The sequence below is a fragment of the Nannospalax galili genome, unplaced genomic scaffold, assembly GCF_000622305.1.
Source record: "Nannospalax galili isolate Female #2095 unplaced genomic scaffold, S.galili_v1.0 scaffold101, whole genome shotgun sequence".
Lineage (NCBI taxonomy): Eukaryota > Metazoa > Chordata > Mammalia > Rodentia > Spalacidae > Nannospalax > Nannospalax galili.
In genome coordinates this window covers 416,929-440,330 of record NW_008345700.1, presented here as the reverse complement: position 1 = coordinate 440,330, position 23,402 = coordinate 416,929, and the positions used below count along the sequence as shown (strand labels likewise).

At 51.9% G+C, this 23,402-nt stretch overlaps 1 protein-coding gene across 2 annotated transcripts in view; it reads left to right on the top strand.

Moving 5' to 3' along the window:
* The window catches only part of Ctbp1 (C-terminal binding protein 1), a 29,507-nt gene extending 6,668 nt beyond the window's left edge, over nt 1–22,839 (top strand). The window contains exons 2-10 of one of the 2 annotated variants that reach the window (XM_008841812.3): nt 1,904–2,096; nt 4,528–4,682; nt 9,937–10,081; nt 11,574–11,780; nt 18,567–18,781; nt 19,966–20,096; nt 20,763–20,890; nt 21,275–21,392; nt 21,877–22,839. In XM_008841812.3, the coding sequence (XP_008840034.1) occupies nt 2,090–2,096; nt 4,528–4,682; nt 9,937–10,081; nt 11,574–11,780; nt 18,567–18,781; nt 19,966–20,096; nt 20,763–20,890; nt 21,275–21,392; nt 21,877–22,060 (1,290 nt within the window). In that variant the 5' untranslated portion in view covers nt 1,904–2,089 and the 3' untranslated portion in view covers nt 22,061–22,839. Of the gene's footprint in view, nt 1–1,903; nt 2,097–4,527; nt 4,683–9,936; nt 10,082–11,573; nt 11,781–18,566; nt 18,782–19,965; nt 20,097–20,762; nt 20,891–21,274; nt 21,393–21,873 lie in introns of both variants that reach the window. The other variant, XM_008841811.3, reaches the window with a different exon arrangement.
* Nucleotides 22,840–23,402: the final 563 nt, after the last annotated feature.

The window sequence follows — 23,402 nt, the reverse complement described above, 5'->3', positions numbered from 1 at the left end:
CAGGACAGGGTAGGGCTGCTCATCACCTCCCATGTATGTGGGGGTTAAGTGACCCTGAACCTCTTAGCTAGGTTCCTGTCTATGTAGTGGGCAAGCAGGTGCAGCCCTGGAGGGTATGGCCAGAATGTCCCATTCTAGGGCTTCTCCATGGCCCTAGAAGATTAATGAAGCCTCCTAGGCAGACCCTGCCTGGTATGCTACCTGACCTTCCTCCCTCCGCTGACTTAGTGTTGAGGTAGAGCCCTCTAGGCAGGCTGCCACACTTACTGCCTAATCTGGTAGCATCTTGGGTTGAGTTATTTTGCTGGCCACTTCTTGTGTTCTGTCCTTGGCCTGCTGCTGGTTATGTTTTAGGCCTAATGCAGGTCTGCAGGGAATGTAATGATATGGTGGAATTAGTCACTGAGGGCAGGGGTCTTACAGAATTCTCTTCCAGGTTGCCTTCATGGGTGGGAGCTGCTGAGCTGCCTCTTAGAAGGTGTGGTGGATGTGCTGGGGAGCTGACTGCCAGCACTCCCTCTTGGGTTCTAGGACTCAAACCTGTGGGGGCAAGCACAGCCTGAGGTGGAGGTGCCACCTGCCTGCCACCCTACTGGCTGTTTCCTGGATACCCTCCATGAACAGTAACTAGCATTGACTGCAGGTGTTAACTTGTAGTCTCTGTGTGGGGAGGAATGGGAGGAAAAGTGTCTTTTCTGTGACATAGGGTAGATAGTCCCTTACCAGCCTTGTCCTCCCTGGGCCAGTGTACTGTGGACTACACCATTTCCTCACTGCAAATCTGTCAGGAGCTCTTAGTGTCTGGTTAAGTCACGTCCTCCTGCACTGTCTCCCCATCGCCCTCTGCTGGGAAATCCTAGTATGGTGTCTACCTCCTGAAGGGTCCTGGTTGAAAAGTCATCATAGTGCCTGGCACTGGCCTGGCTGTGACTCCAGGCTCGTTCTGCATTATCTGCAGTGTCCCTCAAGGCTGGGCATGTCCTGGGAGCCAGCATTGGGCGCATGTGCTGGAAACCCACAGAGAGAGCTTGGGAAAAAGTCTGTGAGCCTTTTGCAAGATATCCCTCATTTACATTTGTGCTGGGTCCTGAGAGCCCAATTGCCTTGGACTGGTAGACATGTATATCCCTCCTGGATGAGCTTCCAGAACCTCATCTGGCAAGTGGTCTTGTCTTTTGGCAGTGTTGAAGGGTGGGGAGGCCAGCTGAACCTATGGGTTGGCCCCTGATTTGGAGGGGGTCCACATTCCTAGGAACAAGGACCAGACTTCAAGGGCTGAGCCTTGGTGCTCACCTACAGCATCCTAGCAGGGCTAGAGGTCCTGCCAAGATGTGTTTGGGTGTCACAGCCCACACTTTTAACACATCTGGGTGACACTTCCAGGAAAACCAAGTCACTGGTGGCTAGTGGCTGGGATGCTTCATGCAGGGACTGGGTAGCTAGGCAAAATGCTGGAAAGCCAGCATCTGGCAAATTCTGATAGCCTTGTTGAAAGGCCCATGTCTCAGCCTTGTAGGTCTGGAAATGTAAAATGAAATAGAAGCTTCTTCCAGAACCAGCTGGCAGGCCTGTTTCTCCAATTTCAAGGCCCTGAGCCTAGTGTCAGTGGCCTTTGCTTCCCATTTTGAGAATACTGTGGAGTCTGGGCTAGTCTAGAAGGCTGATCCGACAGTCACAACCACAGAGCTGTTCCTGGGTCTGCATAGGGTACTGACTTCAGCCTGGAACTGTGAATGTGAACTCAGAGTGAGCTCCTCAAGGTCCAGATTGGTCCTCTGGCAGCCATGCTTGGGCAGGGCTAAGGATATAACACAAAGCTTCACCTTCATGGAGCTTCCTGGAGTCTTGAGTTTTAGCTGGCCTTTGATGGCATTTTAACTTGTTTCTTGTGTTTGATTTTTAGTAAGACTTTGAACCCGACGCAGGCTTCAGTGGCTGCCGTGGAGCAGAAGCCTGAGAGCTTTGGTTGGAGACAATAAGACGTGGGATGAGGCTCCATGACAGGACGCGGTTCGGCCTGGGGATTCTGAAGACAAAAAGCTTTGGACAGGCGAATTCATGGTCGTGGAAACCCCGCCCCAATTAAGCAATGTCAGGTTGGTAGGGGCTGCCAAGTGAAGTTGTCTCTGCAAAAGAACCACAGGAGGATCTTGGGCTATACTGCCATAATAAAGCTAGGCAGATGCTGGGCCATGGGGCCCGGGCCAGATGGTGGCTGAGGTCTAAGGGGAGCCTGAGGAATGAGCCTGCTGTCTGTAGGCTCCCTTGGTTAGCCTCTGTGCCAGGGATTAGTTTCTGTCAGAAAGTGTCCTGAGGGTATGGAGGTGAGTGCTAAGGCCAGGTCTCACCTGAAAGAGAATGAAGGTGGGTCTGGGGCCATGGAAGGCCCAGTGCAGACCTGAAATCCTGAGCACAGCTCAGCAGGGGTTCTTGTTTGTGTCCTCAGCCTGGGGAAGGCTCCAAGTGAGGGCATCCTGGGCAAGTGTTCTGCTTCGATTCACTCACCTAGGGTGGGCCCTGTTACCAAATCTGTCCACCTCCTGGGTGGGTATTGTTGGGAGGACCCTGGCACTGGAGCAGCTCTTGTGAATGGAGAAGAGATACCACAAGCCCACTGGGCTGTGCAGGGGCTTGGTTTCTTGTCCTCCCACCTGAATCTTGGGGTACACTATCCATCCTTCAGACAAAGACATGGGCTCAGACCCCAGCCTACTCACTCCTGCATCCATGGGTCCTCCCTGAGGTAGAGTTGTTCACGGGGTGAGAGAGTGAGAGTCCCATCAGGCTGCCAGCTGACTAGGCAAGATCTTGATGAGGTATTGGCCATTTCTCAGGCAGTAGGTTCAGACTGCACTCCAAGGACTTGCCTTAGAGGATGTGTGGACATGGACATCATTTGCCATATATTTATAGAAGTTTGAGCTGAGGGATGAGAAGAGTGTTTACCAACTCCTTTAAGAAGTAGTAAGTCCACTGCCTGCTACAGCTAATACTTTTTCATGAGAAAAGTCACTTTGCAAGCCCAAGTTGGAAGACAAACGAACTGTTGCCCTTTTGCCCACCTCTCTGCTATCTGGTAATAGGGACAGCTGATGTGTGTTGGCACTGTGGTGGGCTTTTGTCCAGAGGGTTCAAGGGAGGGGAAGGCAAATGCCAAGCCTGTGACCTTACAGATCCCACCTTGAGGGCTGGGCCCAGGCAGTCTTGGCTCCTTTACTGTTTTCAAAAGCATGTAAGGGGGGTAGCTGCGTCTTCTCATATGTGGGACTGTAGCCTATGTATCCTGGGAAGGGACATGTGTGCAGTGGCACCTCCACCCCACAGCTGGAGTCCTTGGGCCCAATGTTGGCTGGAAGGCAGCTCCATTAACTCTGAGTGGTCAGTGAGACCTGGGTCACAGTCCAGGTATCCAGGCCTGGGAGCACTATCCACCCTGGGAGTGACTACCCATGAGCCCTGCTGTATGTGAGTGCAACAGTCCCTAGGGCATTGCCTTTCTGTGACATAGGTTCTGTGAGACATTCCCCTTCTACTGGCAGCTTGGGGCAACCTCTGCACCTGGAGGCAGATGAGGTTGTAGGCTGCACAGGCTGATGCTAGTCAGTGGCTGTTGCAGGGCCTCCTCTGCCCTGCTCAGTGGGAACTCTGTGGCCTCCTTGTTCCCCACCACCCGCCGTGCCTTCTCCATGGCCCATTCTCTTGGGCAGTTCTTTAGGAGGTGTTGGGGTTCAACCAGCCCCCGCCTGCTGCTGCCTGCTGCTGTAGCTTCCTTGAGGCATCTGTAGTGCCCGGGCCGCTGTACTGACTGCATCTCTGGAGCCCTTCTGTCTGTACTTTGGCCCCCAAGTGAGGTCTAGTGTGTCACACTGAGAAGGAACTGGTTTAGTTTCTGTACATGGCTTTGGTGGACCTGGGACTCATACCTAGGACCTCACGCTCATGAGACAAGTGTCCTTCCCCTGAGTTGTACTCCAGCCCTAAGATTCCTCTTGACCTTGATTTGGGAGGTGGGTTCTGAGAGTCTTAGTCTTTTTCTTCACATTGTTTCTTGGCCTTTGATATCTACAAAGGAGAATGATGCCAGGTAGGGGCACATGCTGAAGTCACTGTGATCTCCGAGGGGTTCTGAGCACCCATATAGTGACTTTAGGTTAAAAGGAGCAACTGTGCACTTCACGGAAACCCATCCTGTTGTAACCTGCACATTCCTGTGTTGACAGGTTGGCCCATGGCTCTTCCAATTCCCTTGCCCTCCTGATACCGCTCCCCGCCCCCCAGGCGGTTCCAGGGTCTTCAGGGATCTCAGGCCTCAAGGGATTGGTGGTCTAAGTCCATTCAGTCATCAGTAAGTTATAGTAAACCCAGCCTCTTACAGTTATCGTTTGTTTTCTATAAAGCCCCATGTGACCAGATGGTGAACACAGCAAGTACTCAGGGCTAATTTCTCTAGCTCTAGTGAGTAGCACAGGCTTCAGGTCACAGGCTGGAGCTTCTGAGGGCATTGAGTGGTCTGCTTTTCTCTTGCAGGCGTCCGACCTCCCATCATGAACGGGCCCATGCACCCCCGGCCCCTGGTGGCACTGCTGGACGGCCGGGACTGCACAGTGGAGATGCCCATCTTGAAGGACGTGGCCACAGTAGCCTTCTGTGATGCACAGTCCACACAGGAGATCCATGAGAAGGTAGTGCCATGCGTTCCTTACTCAGGGTTGGTTAAGTTCATGTTGGGGGTCGGGGAGCTCTAGAGCGTGGGCCAATTGAGAGCTACAGCCTGATTTGGCACAAAACACTGGGTCATGCTCCTTGGCCTCTGGTTTTGGTGGGTCTAAACACCACCTGGTCTTGTGTGGCCTGTCACTCTTCCTGCTTACTCTGTGGCTTCATGATTGACTTACCTCGTAGCCAACTCATTAGCAGAAGTGGATCTGTGGGTATCTGCCAGTGATTTTGCTGGATGCTGCCTGGAGTACAGGAGGCCGCAGCAGCCTCACGCACAGTGCTTCCCCAGAGTTTGTGGTTAGGCAGTTGTTAGGTCTTGAGCACCTTCTGTGATGGATGTTTGTTCAGATCTGTGGGGTCCCTCTGCATTGTGAAGCCTGTTTACCTGGTTTCCATTCATTTTATAGCTAATTCAGACTTTCCGTTGGAGACAGCCTCTAGGAGCTAAAAGGGTAGGGACTGCAACATAGAAGGGTTTGGTACCTACTATTGTGGATGGCCTAGATGGCTAACCTGGAGACTTGTTCCTTTGGTAGGCGTAGTGAGCTCTGCTCCTGGCAGCACCATGACTGCTAAGGGTGGGTCTGTCAGCTCCCTTCCATTTGTTGCCTGAGACCTAGAGGATAGTGACATCCATACCTGAACATGCCTTCAACCAGTCTGCTGCTCAGCCTGCCAAGTCTGTCATGTCAGGTCTGGGATTCAGTGTACGGTAAACCCACACCCGTGCTCTCCAGTGCTGCAGAACTAGTAGAACAGCCCTGCAGAGGGACGTCTGTCTGGTCTCATTGTGTGTCCATAATCATTGGACACATGTCACTTCCACAGTCAGATACTTGGCAGTGAGGAAGTGAGGCTTTGTGAGCAAAACCCAGCAGAGAGCCAGCCAGTGGGCTTCCTCCAGCCAAGAGAGACTGAGCTTGCCGTGCCGAGTCATGGAGCAGGTGTGCAGGAGCAAGGCTGAAGGCACAGGGCTGCACGATACCAAAGCTAGAGGTGGAAATTACCACTGGGTGCACAGTAATGGGCAAAAAGGGACCAGAAGTCCTGGTGCAGATGAATGGGAACGAGGGACAGGCAAGCTGATAAACCCCAGAGCTCAGGGAAGAGGCTGGAAGTAAAAGCTGAAGACACAGTGGTGGGAGAATTTCCCAGCAACAGAAAACAGTATGCTAGTGAAGGACTCTCACTGTGGTGTGACACAGACACTAGTGGGTGGCACTCTACATTGTAACACCCTTATAGCATGCCAGCAGTCACACTCAAGGGCCTTTGTCCTAGACAGACATGACATGCATTCTCATAGGAGCATGTGAGGGTATGGCACAGCTTGACTCATAGTAGCCTGAACTGGAAGGTGCCCTTTGGTGATGTGCCTGCACAGACAGGCACATCACGCCACAGATCCTGCCTGGCTCAGGAAAGGGATGAGCTGCTGACATACAGCACCTTGGGTGGTCTTGGTGCTTGGTACTGAGGGGAAAGCCAATTCCAAAGGGCTCCATACTGTGCTGCTGACCTTATTCTCCAGCGATTCAGCACAGCGAAGAGGGGTAAACCAGGGTGGGCCGGGGCAGCGTGTGGCCTGGAAAGCTGACTCAAGGTGCTGCTTTGTCATGATGGGTGGGTCTGGGTCCAGTGGTGGCTCCTTGAATTGCACATGTGAATGCATGTAGTGAGCAGAAGAGTGGGAAACACCAAATGGAAAAGCAGTGCGAAGGCAGCTTGGCCGATGCACTTTCTCAAGTTAATAGAAAATCAGTGGCTGAAAAATAGGAGGGGATTAGGTACAACGCAGATAGCACCTCTCCATAGGAGCCAAGCCCAGTAGAGGAAGAAAGGGGCAAACACACAGAGAAACTGGCCCAGGGCAGAGACCTGTGGGTACCTCACATCTGAAGTGGCACCAAGAGCAGTGAGGAGTGGCCAGTAGGAGCCAGAGTTCTTGGAATTTATAAATAGGAAGGCAAAACCTGCCTTGCAACAGGAGTCTTGACAGCCATGGATGCCATGAGGGAGGTGAGACAGGAAGGCTGCTTAGAAGCTCTGCACTGGGTTAGTGCCAGCCTTTACCCTCTTCAGCATCCCTGCTTCCTAGGAGGCATGTGTTCTCATGCCAAGTGTCAGCTTCCTGCTAGGTGTGACCAGGTAACATCCTTATAAGGGATAAGTCAGAGAAAATTCTTGTGTGCAAAGCCTTCCCTCTTTCTGCTGACTAGAAACAAGGTGCAGTGGCTTGAGCCTAGGTAGACGCCTGGTACAGAAGGGAAGCCTGTGCTAGAAGTGGCATAGCCACAAGACAGAAGTCTGGTATCCACAAAGCTGAAGGTGCCACAGGGCATGTGGGCCACCTGTCTCCAGGCATGGAAAGGAAATAACTGCCTGGTTTTGTTTTGTTTTTTCTTTTTTTTAAAGAGATCTGTCTTTATTATGTGTATGAGTATTTTACCTGCATATATGTATATGCACCACATGTATGCAGTGCCCATGGAGGCCAGAAAAGGCTGTTGGATTTCTGAAACTGGAGTTAAAGACAGTAGTTAGCTGCCATATGGGTGTTGGGAACTGAACTCAGGTCTTCTCCAAGAGCAGCAAGTGCTCTTAACCATTGAGCCATCTCTCTAGCTTTAGAATGTCCACTTTTGAGAACAGACAGTCCTCAATCTGGTTGGGTGTCACTGTTTCCATTGCAGATAAGAATGTTATGCTATCAATGAAGAATATAATGAAGACCTTCCAGAGCTAAAGGGAGACTGTGGCCCTTTTAGCATGGATCCAGGAGGAATATCAAGGGCTATGAGATGACCACTAGGTGTAGGGACCATCCCGTAGCAGGAATCAGAACATCCCTGTATGGATGCTTCATGACTTTTCAGGCAAATGGTCTTTAGCACAGGGCTACATAAGGATCAGACATATGCTGAGTGGAGACCTAGGACAGCAGCCAGTGTCACCCTGACCATGAAACCTTGCTGTGGTTTGGGATATGTGCCTGGTGAGCCTCATTTAGAACCTGCTGTCACCAGGATTACTTGGGGCCCATTTCCAGCCACGGCCCTGCTCAGAACCTGCTGCCACTAGGGCCCATTTGCAGCCAAAGCCCTGCTCAGATCCTGCTACCACCAGGAGTGCCCGGGGCCCATTTGCAGCCAAGAACAGCTGGCTCTCATTAGGCACTCAATGTATGTCACGCTACAATGATTCTGTGCAGTGGGACGTGTGTCCCTTCCATTTTGGTCCTGAGGACACCAAGACTGGGTCAAGTCACCAGATATGTAGCTGGTGGAGGGGGACATGTGAGTAGATGTTTGCTTCTGGAAGGCCTAATCTAAAGAGACAGATCTAGCTGCACCCACCCTTAGCAAACTTCCTCCCTGGAAGCAGAGCAGCCACATTGCAACCACTAAAGGAGCATGGGAGATCTGCTGGGAGGGTAGATCTATGGCCAACAGAATAGCTGTGGTGCCCTGGGCCATAGACCTCTGGCCTGCTCATCTACTACCCTTCAAGCCTACTCTTTAAATGCTTTCATCCTGCAGGTGGGTACAGGCCAGCCTGGTGCTTGTGGGGATGTCCTGCAAACACCTGTGTTAATGCCATGTGACTAAAAATGTATTAGGTAGAAAAAAAGGTGCTAAAAAAAATCACAGAGAAACATAGATGAGCAGTCACACCCAGGAAGGCAAAATTCAAGCTCCAGTAGTGGATGCGAGTCTGAGTTCTAGTTGTTGAAAGCCTACTTGGGAAGTCTGTTGGCAACTGGGCAACAGTGTGCAGAGCCTCAGAGCATTCTACATTTCTAGGAAATTAACTCAAGGAAATAAGCAAATATACTGTCTTTTATCATAGAAGAGCCAGCCCTGGAAGCAGTCGGAGAGTCCAGCAGCAGGGGACTCAGACGCCCTGAGCCCCCTTCAGAATATGTCTTTGAAGATGTCACTACTGTTGTTAAATGCTCAGGATAAAAAGCAAGCTGACCCTGCATGTGCATGCTGGCACACACATGCAACACAGACCTCTGTCCATAGCCACCCCCCTTGAAAACATAGTGAGGAGGACCCAGGTGCATCTAGCTGTCCAGGGGGGGACACCTGGCTCATGTCAGGTGTCAAATCTGTCCTCACTCCAGACCTATCCTAATGCTCCCATGGCATCCATTCATTTCTAGTCTGCACTGATAGCTAACCATCATCTTTGTGGAACAGAGCCACCCTAGGCCCTTCATGGTCATGGTTGCCCATCTGTAGTCCATGCGAGTAGTCAGAGCTTCCCAAACCTCAACTCACTCCTACCTCCTGTGGTATCTCAGCTACCCATTCCCTATCCACTCTTCCCCACATGGGCTCTCGTCATTCAGCTGTCAGATAGGTACTCACCTTCCCATAGCAGGTCCAAGTGACACATCCACGTATCCCCAATTCCCTTTCCAAAGCCTGGGGCAGCCATTATCCCCACTCCTGAGCTGCTGCACTCTGGGGGGCCCTCATCCAAGCATCCCAGTAGGCCTCTGCCTCAGTTCATTAGGATCATCCCTGAGCTCCCTCATGTAGTAGCCTAGATGACTCCCTGAGCACAGGATGAGTGGGAAGGCTATCTCTACCTTGGCCCTTGTGGTCCCCCATGACTGAGGTAAAGGTCATGTTGCTCAGTGACAACTGTCTGCATTCTGGGTCATGCATCTGATTTAAGCAAGTTGTATGGCTATAGGAAGGGAAGCTGCACCAGCTTTCCCACATGGAGCAGCTGTTCAACCCCCCAAGAGCACTCAAGTTCCACAGCTGACCAGATCACTAGGAAGCACCTGTCCAGGAGAGGGCAAGTGGCATGGTTGAGTTGTTACTGGGCATGGTGTCCTCACAGAGGCTGGCCCTGCCCACCCCTGACCCCCAGGTACCTGTGGACGTTTGTTAATTGGGGCTTTTTGCATTTTTACAAGAGACTGGTGTGTACTGGGCCCCATAGTCATAGTGTTGGGCATGGAGTGTGACTGCTTGCAGGTGATGCTGCGAGTCTCCCCTGGGGACCACCCACTAGCTGGCTACATGCTGGTCTATCTGGGCCAATTGGGAGAGCACAGCTGCCCCTGCATGTTGTTCCCATGTCCTCGTGTATTCCTTCTGCCTCCCAGGTCCCTATGTTGGAGGCTGGCCACTCAGCTGCTGGGTGCTTTGGCAGGTCCTAGACAGCTCAGTCAGCAGCCTGTCCTCCTTCACACAGGTGCTGAATGAGGCGGTGGGTGCCCTGATGTACCATACCATCACACTGACCAGAGAAGATCTGGAGAAGTTCAAAGCTCTCCGAATCATTGTCCGAATTGGCAGCGGGTTTGACAACATCGACATCAAGTCAGCCGGGGATCTAGGTAGGCACTCTGGAGTCCCTGTTTCCTGCTGGCTGCAATGTCTCACTCAGGCTCTACTGGATAGTCAGGAGAGGCCTGCTGGGACTGCTCCCTGAGTTAGAGGTGATCTGGGGCCATCAGTGGCAGGGTAAGTTGCAGTGGGCAGCACAGGATATGGGTATGGCTGTGTTGGCACCAGTCTCTCAGGCTCCAGGCCTAGAGTGAGGCAAGAGCCAGTCAGGGAGGTCATTGCCCTCTCCTTAAGATAACAGAAAAGGGAGTGCATGCTACACACTCACATGAAGCCATAGGTGCTCAGATTGCACACATATATGTACATGTCTGCACCTGTGCACATACCCTTACTAAAACTACAGCGCTACTGCCCTGGCAAGATGCAGGAGCCAAAAACCTCGACTGGCCTCACTCACTCTGAGACTTCAAACGTAGTCCACATGCAGGGTCTGTTGGCCGCAGGCAAAGGCACCACCATTTGTCTCCACAGTCTTGGGATTTATAGGCTGGGGCTCCTTTGCCCTTCAGTCAGGCATAGTCCAGTGCTGGATCCCCTGTTGGAAAGGGAAGGTCTTACAGCCTTTTCCCTCAGGAGGCAGTTTTGTTTTTGAGCCTCAGGGCTATCTACTGCTCCCTGTTTCTGGAGGATATGTAGTCCTGTCTTGGGGCCACATCGTGTCAGATGCCTTTGGTTCTTGAGGTAGTTTCCAGAACAACACAGCCCTGTCTCAGCACCCCAGTGGGAAGCAGAAACAGAAGCATCTAGTTGGGGTAGGAGGAGAGTGGGGCCAAGGCCACTGGGAGATGAGCTTAAGGGAAAAGGTCTGCTCTGGGGACAAGGGCAACACAAGGCACGATGGACTGAGTTAGTTCACAGTGTTGGGGCCTCGCCTGTTGAGGAAATTGTGACACAGTGCCTGGTACATGCTACACACTCACATGTAGACAAGCTACATCTGACTTGCTCCCAGGGTTGTAGGGAATCATTGAACCCTGAAGCCAGGGTATGTTTGGCCTAGAAAGCCCTGGGGAACTGGAAGTTGTGATACCAGTAGTGCCAGCAGGTGGGGGCCAGCCCCCAAATGTGCCTTGGCTCTGGCCATTTCCTGGTGTGGCCATGGCTGCCCAGGAAGGCTGAGTGTCAGGTAGACCAGATAGGGAGGATTCAGGTATTGGTGGCATTGACTTCTGCTCCGCCACCTTTACATCCAGATAACCCAAACTGCTAGGAATGGTCTGGGAAGCATTTGCCTGACCCTTGCTCTGTCTGCTTGCTTGGTGGCTGCCGCATGTGTGTTCTTCAAGGCTGCTGGTATAACCTGAAGTCTACACAAGGGTGTAAAGAGGTAGCCTCCTAGGGGCTATGGGAGGTTCCCTCTGATGTCCTAGTTCTGAAGCACCACCCTAAGGCTATGCCCTGACAACAGCAGCTCTGGCTGAGGATGACAGTAGGCTGCAGGCCTGGTACACGTGTCCCCACGTGTCTTGTGTCCTATAGGTATTGCAGTGTGCAACGTGCCCGCGGCGTCTGTGGAAGAGACAGCAGACTCTACCCTGTGCCACATCCTGAACTTGTACCGACGAACCACTTGGCTGCACCAGGCGCTAAGGGAAGGCACTCGGGTCCAGAGTGTAGAGCAGATACGTGAGGTGGCTTCAGGAGCGGCCAGGATCCGTGGGGAGACCTTGGGCATCATCGGACTAGGTACGTCAGCCATTGCAGCTCAACATGCACAGCCCAAGCCTTTCTGCTTCACTAAGATAAAGCCCAGGGCTTGCCCTGTGTCGCTATCCCCAGCCCAGGATAGGACTGAGGATACACAGTCCAAGGGCAGGTCTGTGAACACCAGGCTATGTGCTTCATAGGTGTCACCCACAGAGGTCGTACATAGGCAGTGTGGACATCATACATGGAGGGTGACATGTGGATGACGCAGACATGAATATACATGTAGATACCCTTGGGTGTATGTGCAGTCTACATAAGCACAGTCCACCTAAACATGGTCTTTCATACACACTACCCACAGCTCTGGCATGGCTGAATGGATAGGGCCTCATGGCCTGTCCCTGCTAACCCTTGCAGTTGTCTCTTTATTGTGGATATCCATCTGTGATATGCCCTATGCAGAGGGTGCAGTAATTCATACCGGGGATTCACCTTTGATGGCCTTCTTGTTGCCACTGGAGTCCCTTGCTGCACCTGCCCGTGCCTCAGCCCTGCTGCCAGCAGTGAGAGATGGGAGGTGTATGTCGTTTCCTCAGTTTCAGGAAGAGGTAAGCCTGGGATATGGGTGCTCTGCCAAAACTTTCACACCAGGGCTAGCTAGTGCTCCATGGCCCTGAGGCCCACCTCCTCTGTCTAGTCTACAGAACAAGGCAGCATTTTGTATCTCAGGGTCTCTGAAATTTATTGAAGGGTGAGACAGGCATGTGTGAGTGAGTGACTTCAGCACACCTACCAAGGCTGCCAGTGGGCAGGTCAGGGTGGTCAAAGCAGTCCTGGTCCCAGAGTTTGCCCTCGAACAGTCTGCCCCGTTTTCCTCTGCTGGTGACTCAGCCTCTGTTTTCATCAGCAGTGGCTGGAGGCTGAGTCTTGTGCCCCTTTCTGTGCCCTGCCTCAACCCAGGTCTTCTGGCTTGCCTAATGTCCAACTCCTGGCCTACTGTGCTGTTCTCTGTGTGTCATAGTGGTTCCACTGTAGCCAGCCTAGAGCACCCCCCCGACCCCCGACTCAGGACACATGAATGGTGACAGGTATCACATGTGGATGATGTGGATGACACAGACATGATTATACATGTGGACACACAAGCAAAGAGGGTGAATTCTGCCCCACCCGCACCCCCAGGGCCATGGTGAGAGCTCCTGAGTTCTTGTACCTTGTACCTTGGGGACCCCTCATCCTCCTTGCTGTCGCCCTGTTGCTGCTGACGACAGAGCAGCTCTGAGACTGTCTCCAGTCCGTCACTTTTCTCTGAAGCCCCATCCACACCTGTATCTCCTGTTCTTTCTACCTGTTCAGGCTGCCTTCAGTGTAGAATGTAGTGATTAGTTCTCTGAAGTCCGTGGTGAGGGCAGGTAGGTAGTGGGGTCTGTGGGTCTTCTGTAATGTTTGTGTACCAGCTGCTTACCCATTGTTCCATACCCAGTTGTGCCCTGTTCTAGTCTTTCTGCCTATCTCTCCCTCCTTTTTTCCCTCTTTTGCAAAGTACTCCGTTTTAACTGCACACTCCTGTTTTCAGAGAGTAACCCTCTGGGTTGACACAGTGTACTCCTCCCTGGGAAGGCCCTTGCTCTCTCTGGCACACCTTGTTAGGTTTGTTGGTCCTGCTGAAACAAAACCACAGGGCAGGAGCCCTGGGTCTGTGTTCTTTCATCAAACGCAAGGCTTCAGGTGCTGTCTACACTTCTGCCTTGCTCAGGAGCTTTTGCTGTTGAACAGGATTCTGTTGATCTCTTTAGCTTGCCCCTGGACAGAGGACGCTTCTGTGAACAGGTTTGGACGTATCTCTTTGTAGATGTGACATTGTTTTTCTTGGATTTATACCAGATAGAGTGACTGAATCAGAGCGAGGAGGAGGCTGTGAAGTTATTCTTCAAGTACATGTGTGACTTTGACACCCACCCATCAGCCTGGTAACTGTCTTAGGAGTTTGGGACTTGCTGACAGTACTGTGAGGATTAGTGCTGTTCGAACTGTGTTTTAATCTGCACCTTCCCAACAGCTAAGGAGCCTGCCTTTCCTGCTGGAAGGTCTGCCATTGGAGCACCTTATATCTGTGCTGTGAGGTGAGGTATGGAACCTGTAGTGTGGATCTTCTAGATGCTTCAAAATCTAGAAGACTATGTAAGTCTTGACCTTACAGGTTTCAGGCCAGAGTTTCAGGCGTCAGAATTTATTGAATAACATTAAATTCACAAGACTTAATCATTTCAGCCAGGTGTGGTGGCGCACACCTTTAAACCCAGCACTCGGGAGACAGAGGCAGGTGGATCTCTGCAAGTTCAAGGCCATCCGGGTCTACATAGTGAGTTCTAGGCCAGCCGGGGCTACAAGGAGACCCTGTTTCAAAAAGGCCAGGCATGGTGGCACACACCTTTAATCCCAGCACTCGGGAGGCAGAGGCAGGCGGATCTCTGTGAGTTCCAGGCCAGCCTGGTCTACATAGTGAGTTCCAGGACAGCTGGGGCTACAGGGAGACCCTGTCTCAAAAAAGACCAAAAAAAAAAAAAAAAAAAACAAAAAAAAAAAAAAAAAAACCAACCAAACAAAAAAGACTCAATAGTTCAGTGGCAGCAGTTTGCCAGCTCTTCCTGCCTACCCCAGTAATCTGATACAGGTGAATGCAGGTTCCTTTACTCCAGTCTTAGGTATAAATAATAAGTTTTATATCATACAGTAAATGTGTCTGTATATCTATATGCATGTACGTGGTTTACAGTTCAAGAGGCTGCAGCAGAGTTCAGAAGGTTTTAGAAGTGGACTGAGAGAGAATCTATGTTCATTAAGACAATGAACCAGGTCAGTGCTGGGACAGAGCTGCTGTTGGAGCTGCTGGAATCAGAATTTGAGAACAAAGCTTAGAGTCTAGCTGTGAGGTAAAAGGCTGAACTGAAGTCCAAGAGCAGGAAACGGGTCCAGGTCCAGGTCCAGATCTAGATCCAGACTGGTGAAAAGGCGGATGGGCAGTTGAGTAGGCTGTGTCAGCAGTGGGGACTAAGCTGAGCTCAAGTTGAGGAGTAGGTAGGGAGCCCTCTCCTTGCTGGTCTTTGATGTATATACCAGGTATCAGGTGATTGATTGGTTTGGGGCCCTGCTGTTGCAATGTTTCTTGTCACTTTATGAGTTACAGGTGAGAGAGTTATAGCCTTTCCTTGGTCTGATGGATCTGATAAATTCTTGGGCCTGATTTTCCATATATAATTTTAATTCACTCATGGACTCCTACAGCTTCATTTCACCCTAATGAATTTATAGGGCGGCTCCTTTTCAGCTCACAGGAATAAGCCATTTGTCAGTCTGTGTTGGGTAGGTGGTGCCAACAAAATGCATAGTTTGTGGTTCCACCCAGGGGCTGCGGTCATCTTTTCCTTCACAATTGGATATAAAAAAGGACTTGTAAAATAGAATCTCCTACTGCAAGGCACAGTCTGAAAGATCACTGTCTTTTTTTGTTTTTAATTTTTTTTTAAGGTTTGCTTTTTTTTTTCTTTTAAATATTTTATTATTTTTATTTTATGTGTATGTATGTGTTGCCTGTATGTTGGTAAAGTGCACCCGTGTCGTGCAATGCCGGCGGAGGACAGAAGAGACTGTCGGATCACCTGGAACTGGAGCCACGGACAGTTGTTAGCTACCATGTGGGTACTGGGATTCGAACCTGGGTCTTCTGCAAGGACAGCCAGTGTTCTTAATCGCTGAGACATCTCTCCAGCCCCTAACCCACTGTTTTATACACTGTATAGTAACTGAGAGTAGGGCATAGCCTGATCTCAACACTGGGCATGAGTCTGAGAGCAGCTCACTCTTCTAAGTCAGGCACACAAGCTGCTTTGGTACCCCTGGTGGAGGTGGTGTTTCTGCTGGCACTAGCTGCCATATAGAAGGCCCTTGTCTGTCTTTGCATGTTTCTGCTTACTGGTCTGTTTCTTTCTTTTTTCTGGGTAGGTGACATCCTTTCAGGGTATTACTCATTTCTGAAAGTTCCACTTTAGAATCAGCTTGCCAGTTTGTATGTTTTGCCAGTCCTTGTGTGTTGGGAACACTGGCCTGTGGACAAGTCTCCTAGGATGTATGTATTCCTGTTATTTCTTGTGTAGTAATCAGCACAGAATGCTTGTACAGAGCTTGTTATCTAAATTTCCTCTTGCTGGTTTCGGAACCTAAGGCCTCTGCCACTGAGCTACTCCTCCATTCAGCTAGGTGTTTACTACTGTTATAGTTTGTGCATTTTGATTTCTAGTGGTGGGTCGGTAGTGTTTACAAACATACTTGGACTTTGTCTACTGACCTACCCTGTAGCCCTTCCCTAGATTCTGGTTGCCAGTTCTCTGGGGTTTCTGTATGCCCCGCTGGGTCACCTGGAGTGCATAGTGTGCTCTCTTCTTCAGCATCTTTCACTTACTTCGTTTTTTCCTTCTTGTTGGCATTATCTCTGATGGCTAGTGCCATGTTGGATAGAAGCTGCTGTGGCCCACCTGTTGTTTCTGACCCAGAGGCAGAATGCTGTCGTTTACGGTGGTGGATGCTGTGGTCTCTTGTGGCCCACTGATCTTGAATGTCACTATCAAGCTCTCTCTGGCTAAGTGTTGGTATCGCACATCTTTTTTATTATTTTTATTTTATGTATACGAGTGTATTGCCTGCATGTATGTAAATGCACCCATGTCATGCAATGCCCAAGGTCAAAAGAAGGTGTCACATCCCCTGGACCTGGAGTTATGGAGGATTGTTAGCTGCCATATGAGTGCTGGGAATGAAACTCAAGTCCTCTGTGAAAGCAGCCAGTGCTCTTAACCTCTGAGTCTGTGCTCCAGCTCCATGCCTTTTGTTTTTTGTTTGTTTGTCTTTTTTGAGGCAGGGTTTCCCTGTAGCCCCAGCTGCCCTGGAACTGGCTCTGTAGATGAGGTTGGCCTAGAACTCAGGGAGAACCACCTGCCTCTGCCTCCAGAGTGCTGGGATTAAAGGCATGTACCACCATGCCCGGCAGTGATTTGTTCTTTAAAAGGTTTCTTTCGGGGCTGGAGAGATGGCTCAGTGGTTAAGAACACTGGTTGTTCTTGCAGAAGACCTGGGTTCAAAAGCCCAGCACCCACATGGCAGCTAACAACTGACCGTAACTCCAGTTCCAGGGGATCCAACAGCCTCTTCTGACCTCCGAGGGCATTGCAAGACACGGGTGCACTTACCTACATGCAGGCAATACACGCATACACATAAAATAATAAAAAATAAAATAAAAGGTTTCTTTCGATGCACTTTGCCCTCTGCTTTGGGTGGGATCATCCTGTTGGCCATGGCACTCTGTCTTTGGTGCTAGACTTTCAGATAGGTTCATCACTTCAGATAAGGCTTTTCTAGCTCTAGAAATTGTGTCTGGGTTGTTTCTTGAGGGACTGCTTCTCTGCTGGAGTTCACCATTCTGTTCCAGTTGGTGTGCAGTCCATGTGCATGTGCATGTCACATGCTCCCAGCAGCTATTAAAGTCTTGTCAGCTGATCTCCTATGACTGTCTTTGGATCTGCCAATGTTTTTGTTTTTCTGTTACTTGTTACAATTTCTGTGGTACTCCAGACCTTATCTAGAAAGGAATAGTAGAGATTAAACGGCATTTACACCTAGAACAATTGTTCTGGCCTGTGAGAGGTATCAGTGGGGCTGGTGCTGACGATCAGCTTTAGTACTTTCCACTCCACTGGTACTTGTGCCCACTTTGTGGGGAGCCCCCAGCTTTCACACTGGAGAGGTCCCTCCTTCCTGCCCATATTCTCAGTAGCAGCCCTGGGCTGTTTTGTGCAAGGGCGCTTCTCTGTGACCCTCCTTACTCCATGTAGATTCTGCAGAGGTCAAATGATAGTTCGCTCTTCATTTCTTCCTCCTGGCCCATGACTTGTGTGCACCTGGCTTCAGCATCCCTCCATAAACCAGCTATGAAGGCTGGGCTGAAGCCCTCCTGACTGACCTCCCCTGTCCTCTGTACCAGCTCCCTGCAGAGCCACTGGGAAGGACGCACCTGCTGCCCTGGTGGAGCCTTCTCCATCACCTTTATCTTCCATAAACTTGTCCTTCCTGGGCAGGTCTGGTTACTGGCTACCTTGGCTATTCTCTTTAAAATTGTACCTCTGTCTTGCCAGGATGCTTGACCCCTCTCTAAGCTCCATCTTCTTTCCTGGTGGGTATTACCTTCTCTCTGAATGGATGCTGCAGGAGAGACTGTGACCCCAGCAGTCTCCTCCAAGCAGTTCATGATGTCCGTGTTCTCCGTTGTGCCCAGCATGTAGTGGACATGTCCATCCCCACAACATGACCTCCCATGCCAGAGCCAGGTTTCCTTCAAAGGGAATACGATGTGAATCCCTGTGGGGTTGGGCCAGAAGGGTGACAGCTACATCTGCCTGAAGTATGTCCACAGAGTCCACAAGTGTTGGATCCTTCTGGAACTGGAGTTACAGGTGGTTGTGAGTTCATAACCACTGAGCCTTCTCTTCAGTCCCTCGCTGCTAGATTCTAATGGGATATGAATCTCTTGGGAGCATGTGATCCAGAGGGTCCCAGAATTGAGATTTGAAGGACTTCTGACGAGTGGACTCAGTGAGAGACCAAAGAAGGGTGTCTTGGCAGTGTGTACTGTGGTTCCACACAATGCCCGAGATCTGGTACAACCTTGGCAGACAGGCAGGCTAAGGCTTGGGAGGCCCCTTGAGTCCTGGCTGTGGGGCAGCCTCAAGCCCTGAAGATGCATGTCTCATACTATCTTGACTCTGCCAGGTCGTGTGGGTCAGGCAGTGGCGCTGCGGGCAAAGGCTTTTGGCTTCAACGTCCTCTTCTATGACCCATACCTTTCGGATGGCATCGAGCGGGCCCTGGGGCTGCAGCGTGTGAGCACACTACAGGACCTGCTCTTCCACAGTGACTGTGTGACGCTGCACTGCGGCCTCAACGAGCACAACCACCACCTCATCAACGACTTTACTGTCAAGCAGGTGCGCATGGCTGCCCTTCCTCCCACAGAGCCTGGCTGCCTCCTCTTTCCTACCTCAGGGTGTGACCACCCCCTCCTTTCTTCTCCTTCCTCACTCAGACACAAGGGACTGGACAGCAGATCTCTGCCAGGGCCTGTCTCACCCAGGATTACCCACCCTGGCCTAGGGTCCCTCCCAAAACTGTCAGGCCAGGCTGGTTTCCCTGCAGAGCTCTGTGAAGGCTGCTGTCCGACTCTTGGAGGCTGCAGGAAAGCAGACGCATTCAGCTCTAAAGTCCTTATCAATCATGTGGGGGCAGCAGCCGAGGTGTTTGATTGCCTGCTCCCTCTGCTTGTGCTGCCCATCGCTGCCATGCTGAGGATTTAAGTCGAGGCTCTGCCTCTTGAGGCAGGAGTACCAGTCTCAGACCTGACAGTGCCCTTTCAGATACCAGAGCCAGGGTGGTACTCCTGGGGTCCAGACCTTTCGGACGGTTGTGTGTGCACTTGTACACAGGTGCATGTGCATTTTGTTTGTATGCTTGTTGTGTGCACACTTGGATGTCTGTATACACATGTGTCCCAGACCCCGGTCACATAGAGGATGAGGCCATTTGCCTGCCACCATGGAACATTTTAATGGACAAGGCTTAGCACATGGCCACTGGTCACAACTATGGATGTGACCTTGATGGCTAGGAATTGGCCAAGGAAAGACCATTGTAACCCAGACAAGTGGCACTGAACCAGCAGGGCCAAAGGGCTTACTTGGGATAAAATTGAAAGTCATAAGAGACCTGTTACTATGGATAGGGGAGAGCCACCACCAAGACATGCCTTACTTTTGGAAAAGTAAGGAATGAGAGTACCCTAGAGAAAAGGAGGTCCTCTGCACTGCTGCAGAGGGGCAGTGCAGTGCACAGGCTCGGGAGCCAGGTGCTGAGAGGAGGAAGGCAGGCCAGTGTGTCTTCTTGGCCATGGCACCAGCCTTGCTGGAACTCCCGAACCTGTGTAGGCAGGCTCTGTGCAGGTATTCTGGGCCCTGGCCAGTTCTGGGTAGCCCTGGACTAGAACAGAGTCCTGGGAGCTGGGGCCACCCTGTTCTCACAGCACTAGGACCCTGGTGGGTGGGAGCTGGGATTTGCTTGTACTCTACAGTGAGAGACTCTAATGTCGACCACTCATACAGTCCTTGTGTCTTCTCAGATGAGACAAGGGGCCTTCCTGGTGAATACAGCCCGAGGTGGCCTGGTGGACGAGAAGGCGCTGGCCCAGGCCCTAAAGGAGGGACGGATCCGTGGCGCAGCGCTGGACGTGCATGAGTCAGAGCCCTTCAGGTGCCCCATGTACCCCCAAGATGACCTGTGCCCACCTGTCTGCTTTCTGTGTCCCAGAGACCATGTCCGTCAGCTCTGGCCTCTTGCTAACTGGGTTAGGCAGGGTCTGCTTTGCGGTGGGAATAAGGTTCCAGTCTTGGCCACAGTTCTGGGCTAGGTTTAGGGTTGGCCCCATTTTTAAACCTGTCTCTGGGCCAGGAAGTGAGGTCTTAATGTCCATCATGGTCCCATAGGCCGCAACCTGGGGGGCCATGGAGCCAGGACATATGCCTGCCTACTTGGTTTTGCATGCAACCTCTGGTCCCGCCTGTGCTGATCTTCCTGGGGCTCCAGCAGCTGAGAAGCCCATCTTGGGAGAAGACAAGCTCTAGGTTGGGTGGTTTGCCACTGAGGAGACAGAATGGAGCCTGTCTGAGAGCCCATGCTCTGGAGGTCTGTTCTGCTGGGAGAGGCTGTGTCAGCACCCTACCAGGGCCCCTTTCCTCAGGCTTGGAGACCACCCCCTAGTGTTGCAGAGCTTGGGGTGGGTTTGATGGTCCTAGGGTTCTATTTATACAGATCCCTGGAGACGGATCAGGGGCCCTCAGATCCCAGGGCCGGGCCACCTTCTGCCCCTTCCTAGGCACAGTGCTCAGACCACTCTGACTGGTCATGTGCTGTCCTCAGCTTTAGCCAGGGTCCCTTGAAGGATGCGCCCAACCTCATCTGCACCCCCCATGCTGCATGGTACAGTGAGCAGGCGTCCATTGAGATGCGCGAGGAGGCAGCCCGGGAGATCCGGCGAGCCATCACAGGTGGGCGGCCCTGCCTGCTCTCCGGCTGACAAGTCAGTTTTGTGCGAGTTCAGGGGAGGCAGTCCTTGGTTGTGCCCTTGCTGGGGGCTCCTTGGGGTGAGGTTGGGGAGTACATGCATTATTTTCATGCATGAAGACCTGCCGTGCTGAGTACTGTCAGCTGCTTCTGAGCCAAGGGCACATGCTCAGGCTGAGGTTTCCCAAGTTGGGAGCTGACTGCCCAGGCAGACAGGGCCCCATGCTGTCTGTGGGGAATGAACCAGGGTTGTGGGAGGAAGAACGCTGTGGGTCTGCTCCCCCTCTGCAGGCCTCTCTCCTGACCCTTGCAGAGGCAGTAGTTTTAACTTGCATTGCTGTCCCTTTGGTATGCCACCCAACCCCCAGGCCGGATCCCAGATAGCTTGAAAAACTGTGTCAACAAGGACCACCTGACAGCCGCCACCCATTGGGCCAGCATGGACCCTGCTGTGGTGCACCCCGAGCTCAATGGGGCCGCCTACAGGTGAGCAGGCACGGGCAGGGAACAGCCCTCAAGACAAGGGGACTGAAGTCTGGATCTTGGCCAACAGGTAGTGCAGTGGTCCATGGTATGACTGGGCCACACCCTCACACAGGCCTCTGTGGATGTAGAGATGGGGTTGGATGGTGCCATCCACTTACCTGGGGCTTAATGGAAGGAGAACAAAAGGTGTGGCATTAGGAGCCTCCTCAACAGGATGGCCAGGCAGAGCTACTATTGGAACAGAGAGTGGTGAGGAGTCAGGGAGCAGGGCCTGAAGGCTGGTGAAGACCTCATGAGTAAGCTGGTCAGGGATGCTGCCCTGCACTGACCAAACGTGCACATGGGCCAGGCCAGGCCAGGCCGTCTGTTTGTCCCCGACCCTTCCAGACCCCAGGGGTCACTGATGCCCCTGCAGAAAGGGCTATGTGCAGCATGTAGGGCTCTTCATAGGTAACCTCACATGTATGTCCTCCTCTCCCAGCAGGTACCCCCCAGGCGTGGTGGGTGTGGCCCCCACTGGCATCCCAGCTGCCGTGGAAGGCATTGTCCCCAGCGCCATGTCCTTGTCCCATGGCCTACCCCCTGTGGCCCACCCACCCCACGCTCCTTCTCCTGGCCAGACTGTCAAGCCTGAGGCAGATAGAGACCATGCAAGTGACCAGTTGTAGCCCAAGAGGAGCTCTTCAGCCTCGGCGCATGGTAGAGGGCACCACACACCCTCGGACCTGAGTGTGGAGGTGGCGTCCAGTGTCAATCCTTGCGCTCCAGAGACTGGCCTGGGCTTGCACGAGGCAGGGGCGAGAGGCAGCACGTCCCCAAGTTGATTGTAGTTGTCCCGTCCTGTGGGCTGGCTCACTGTCCTGTGTCCTTTGCGTTCCTCGTTAAGCAAAAGAAGTTAGTAGCTAATTCTATCACGAATGTTCTTGTCTGTTACAGTATTTAGAACATCACAAAGGATTTGTTTGCTTAGCTGTCAACAAAAAGAAGCCCTGAGGGAGCATTCAGCAAGTCAGTTTGAGATTATTTTTCTTTTTCTACGTTGGAACGTGCCCCGGAATGCAGCCGTCGGCACACTTCTCAGGACAATGAATCCTTCCCGTTTTTCTTTCTATGCCACACAGTGCATTGTTTTTTCTACCTGCTTGTCTTATTTTTAGAATAATTTAGAAAAACAACAGAGGCTGTTTTTCCTAATTTTGGCATGAACCCCCTTGTTCCAAATGAAGACGGCATCGTAAGCTTCTCAGAGGAATGTTTGCAACGCCCAGCGTGCTCAGGACCATCAGCTTCTGTCCTTGGGGAGGCGGGGGTTGGCAGCGCCCCTGCCTGCGCGGTGCCGTCCTGCTGATGTGGTAGGCTAGCAATATTTTGGTTAAAATCATGTTTGTGACTGTAACCATTTGTATGAATTATTTTAAAGAAATAAAAATCCCAGAAAGAGCCGGCACGCCTGGTACCAGTTTTAGTGGCTTTGTCTGATGAGAACACTGGTGGGTCCTTCTTGGTCTTGGCTGTCATGACCTCTAAGGCCTGATATAGCCTCTATGGATTGTGCAGCCCTGGGGAAACCAGGGCAGTGGCAGGTGGGGCTGTGGTCCCCACTGCTATTTAAGGGGGACAGAGAGCCCTGGGTTGGGGAGCCCAGATTCACATGCAGGGGGTACTGTATGGTAGCTGCACAGCTCTGACCACTCCCTTTGCCTAGACAACAGTCCATGTGGGACCTGGACTGCCTGGTCCCACAGCCCACCCTGCCCTTCTTGACACACTCTGTGAGAACATGACCTGGGAAAAACGGGGGCCACTAGAGAAAAGAAAACATGCCAAGAGGCATACCACTGTGACCTTTGTCCTCAGGAGCTGGCCCCTCAGCCCTGACCGCCCCGGTAACCCCTCTTCCCAGGCCTGGTGGGGACCTTGAGCTTATGCTCTGGACACAGCCTCATTGGGCCCCCTTAACCAGTCTTCTAGAATATAACCTCAGTTTCACCAAGTTGTAGGATGTATTTT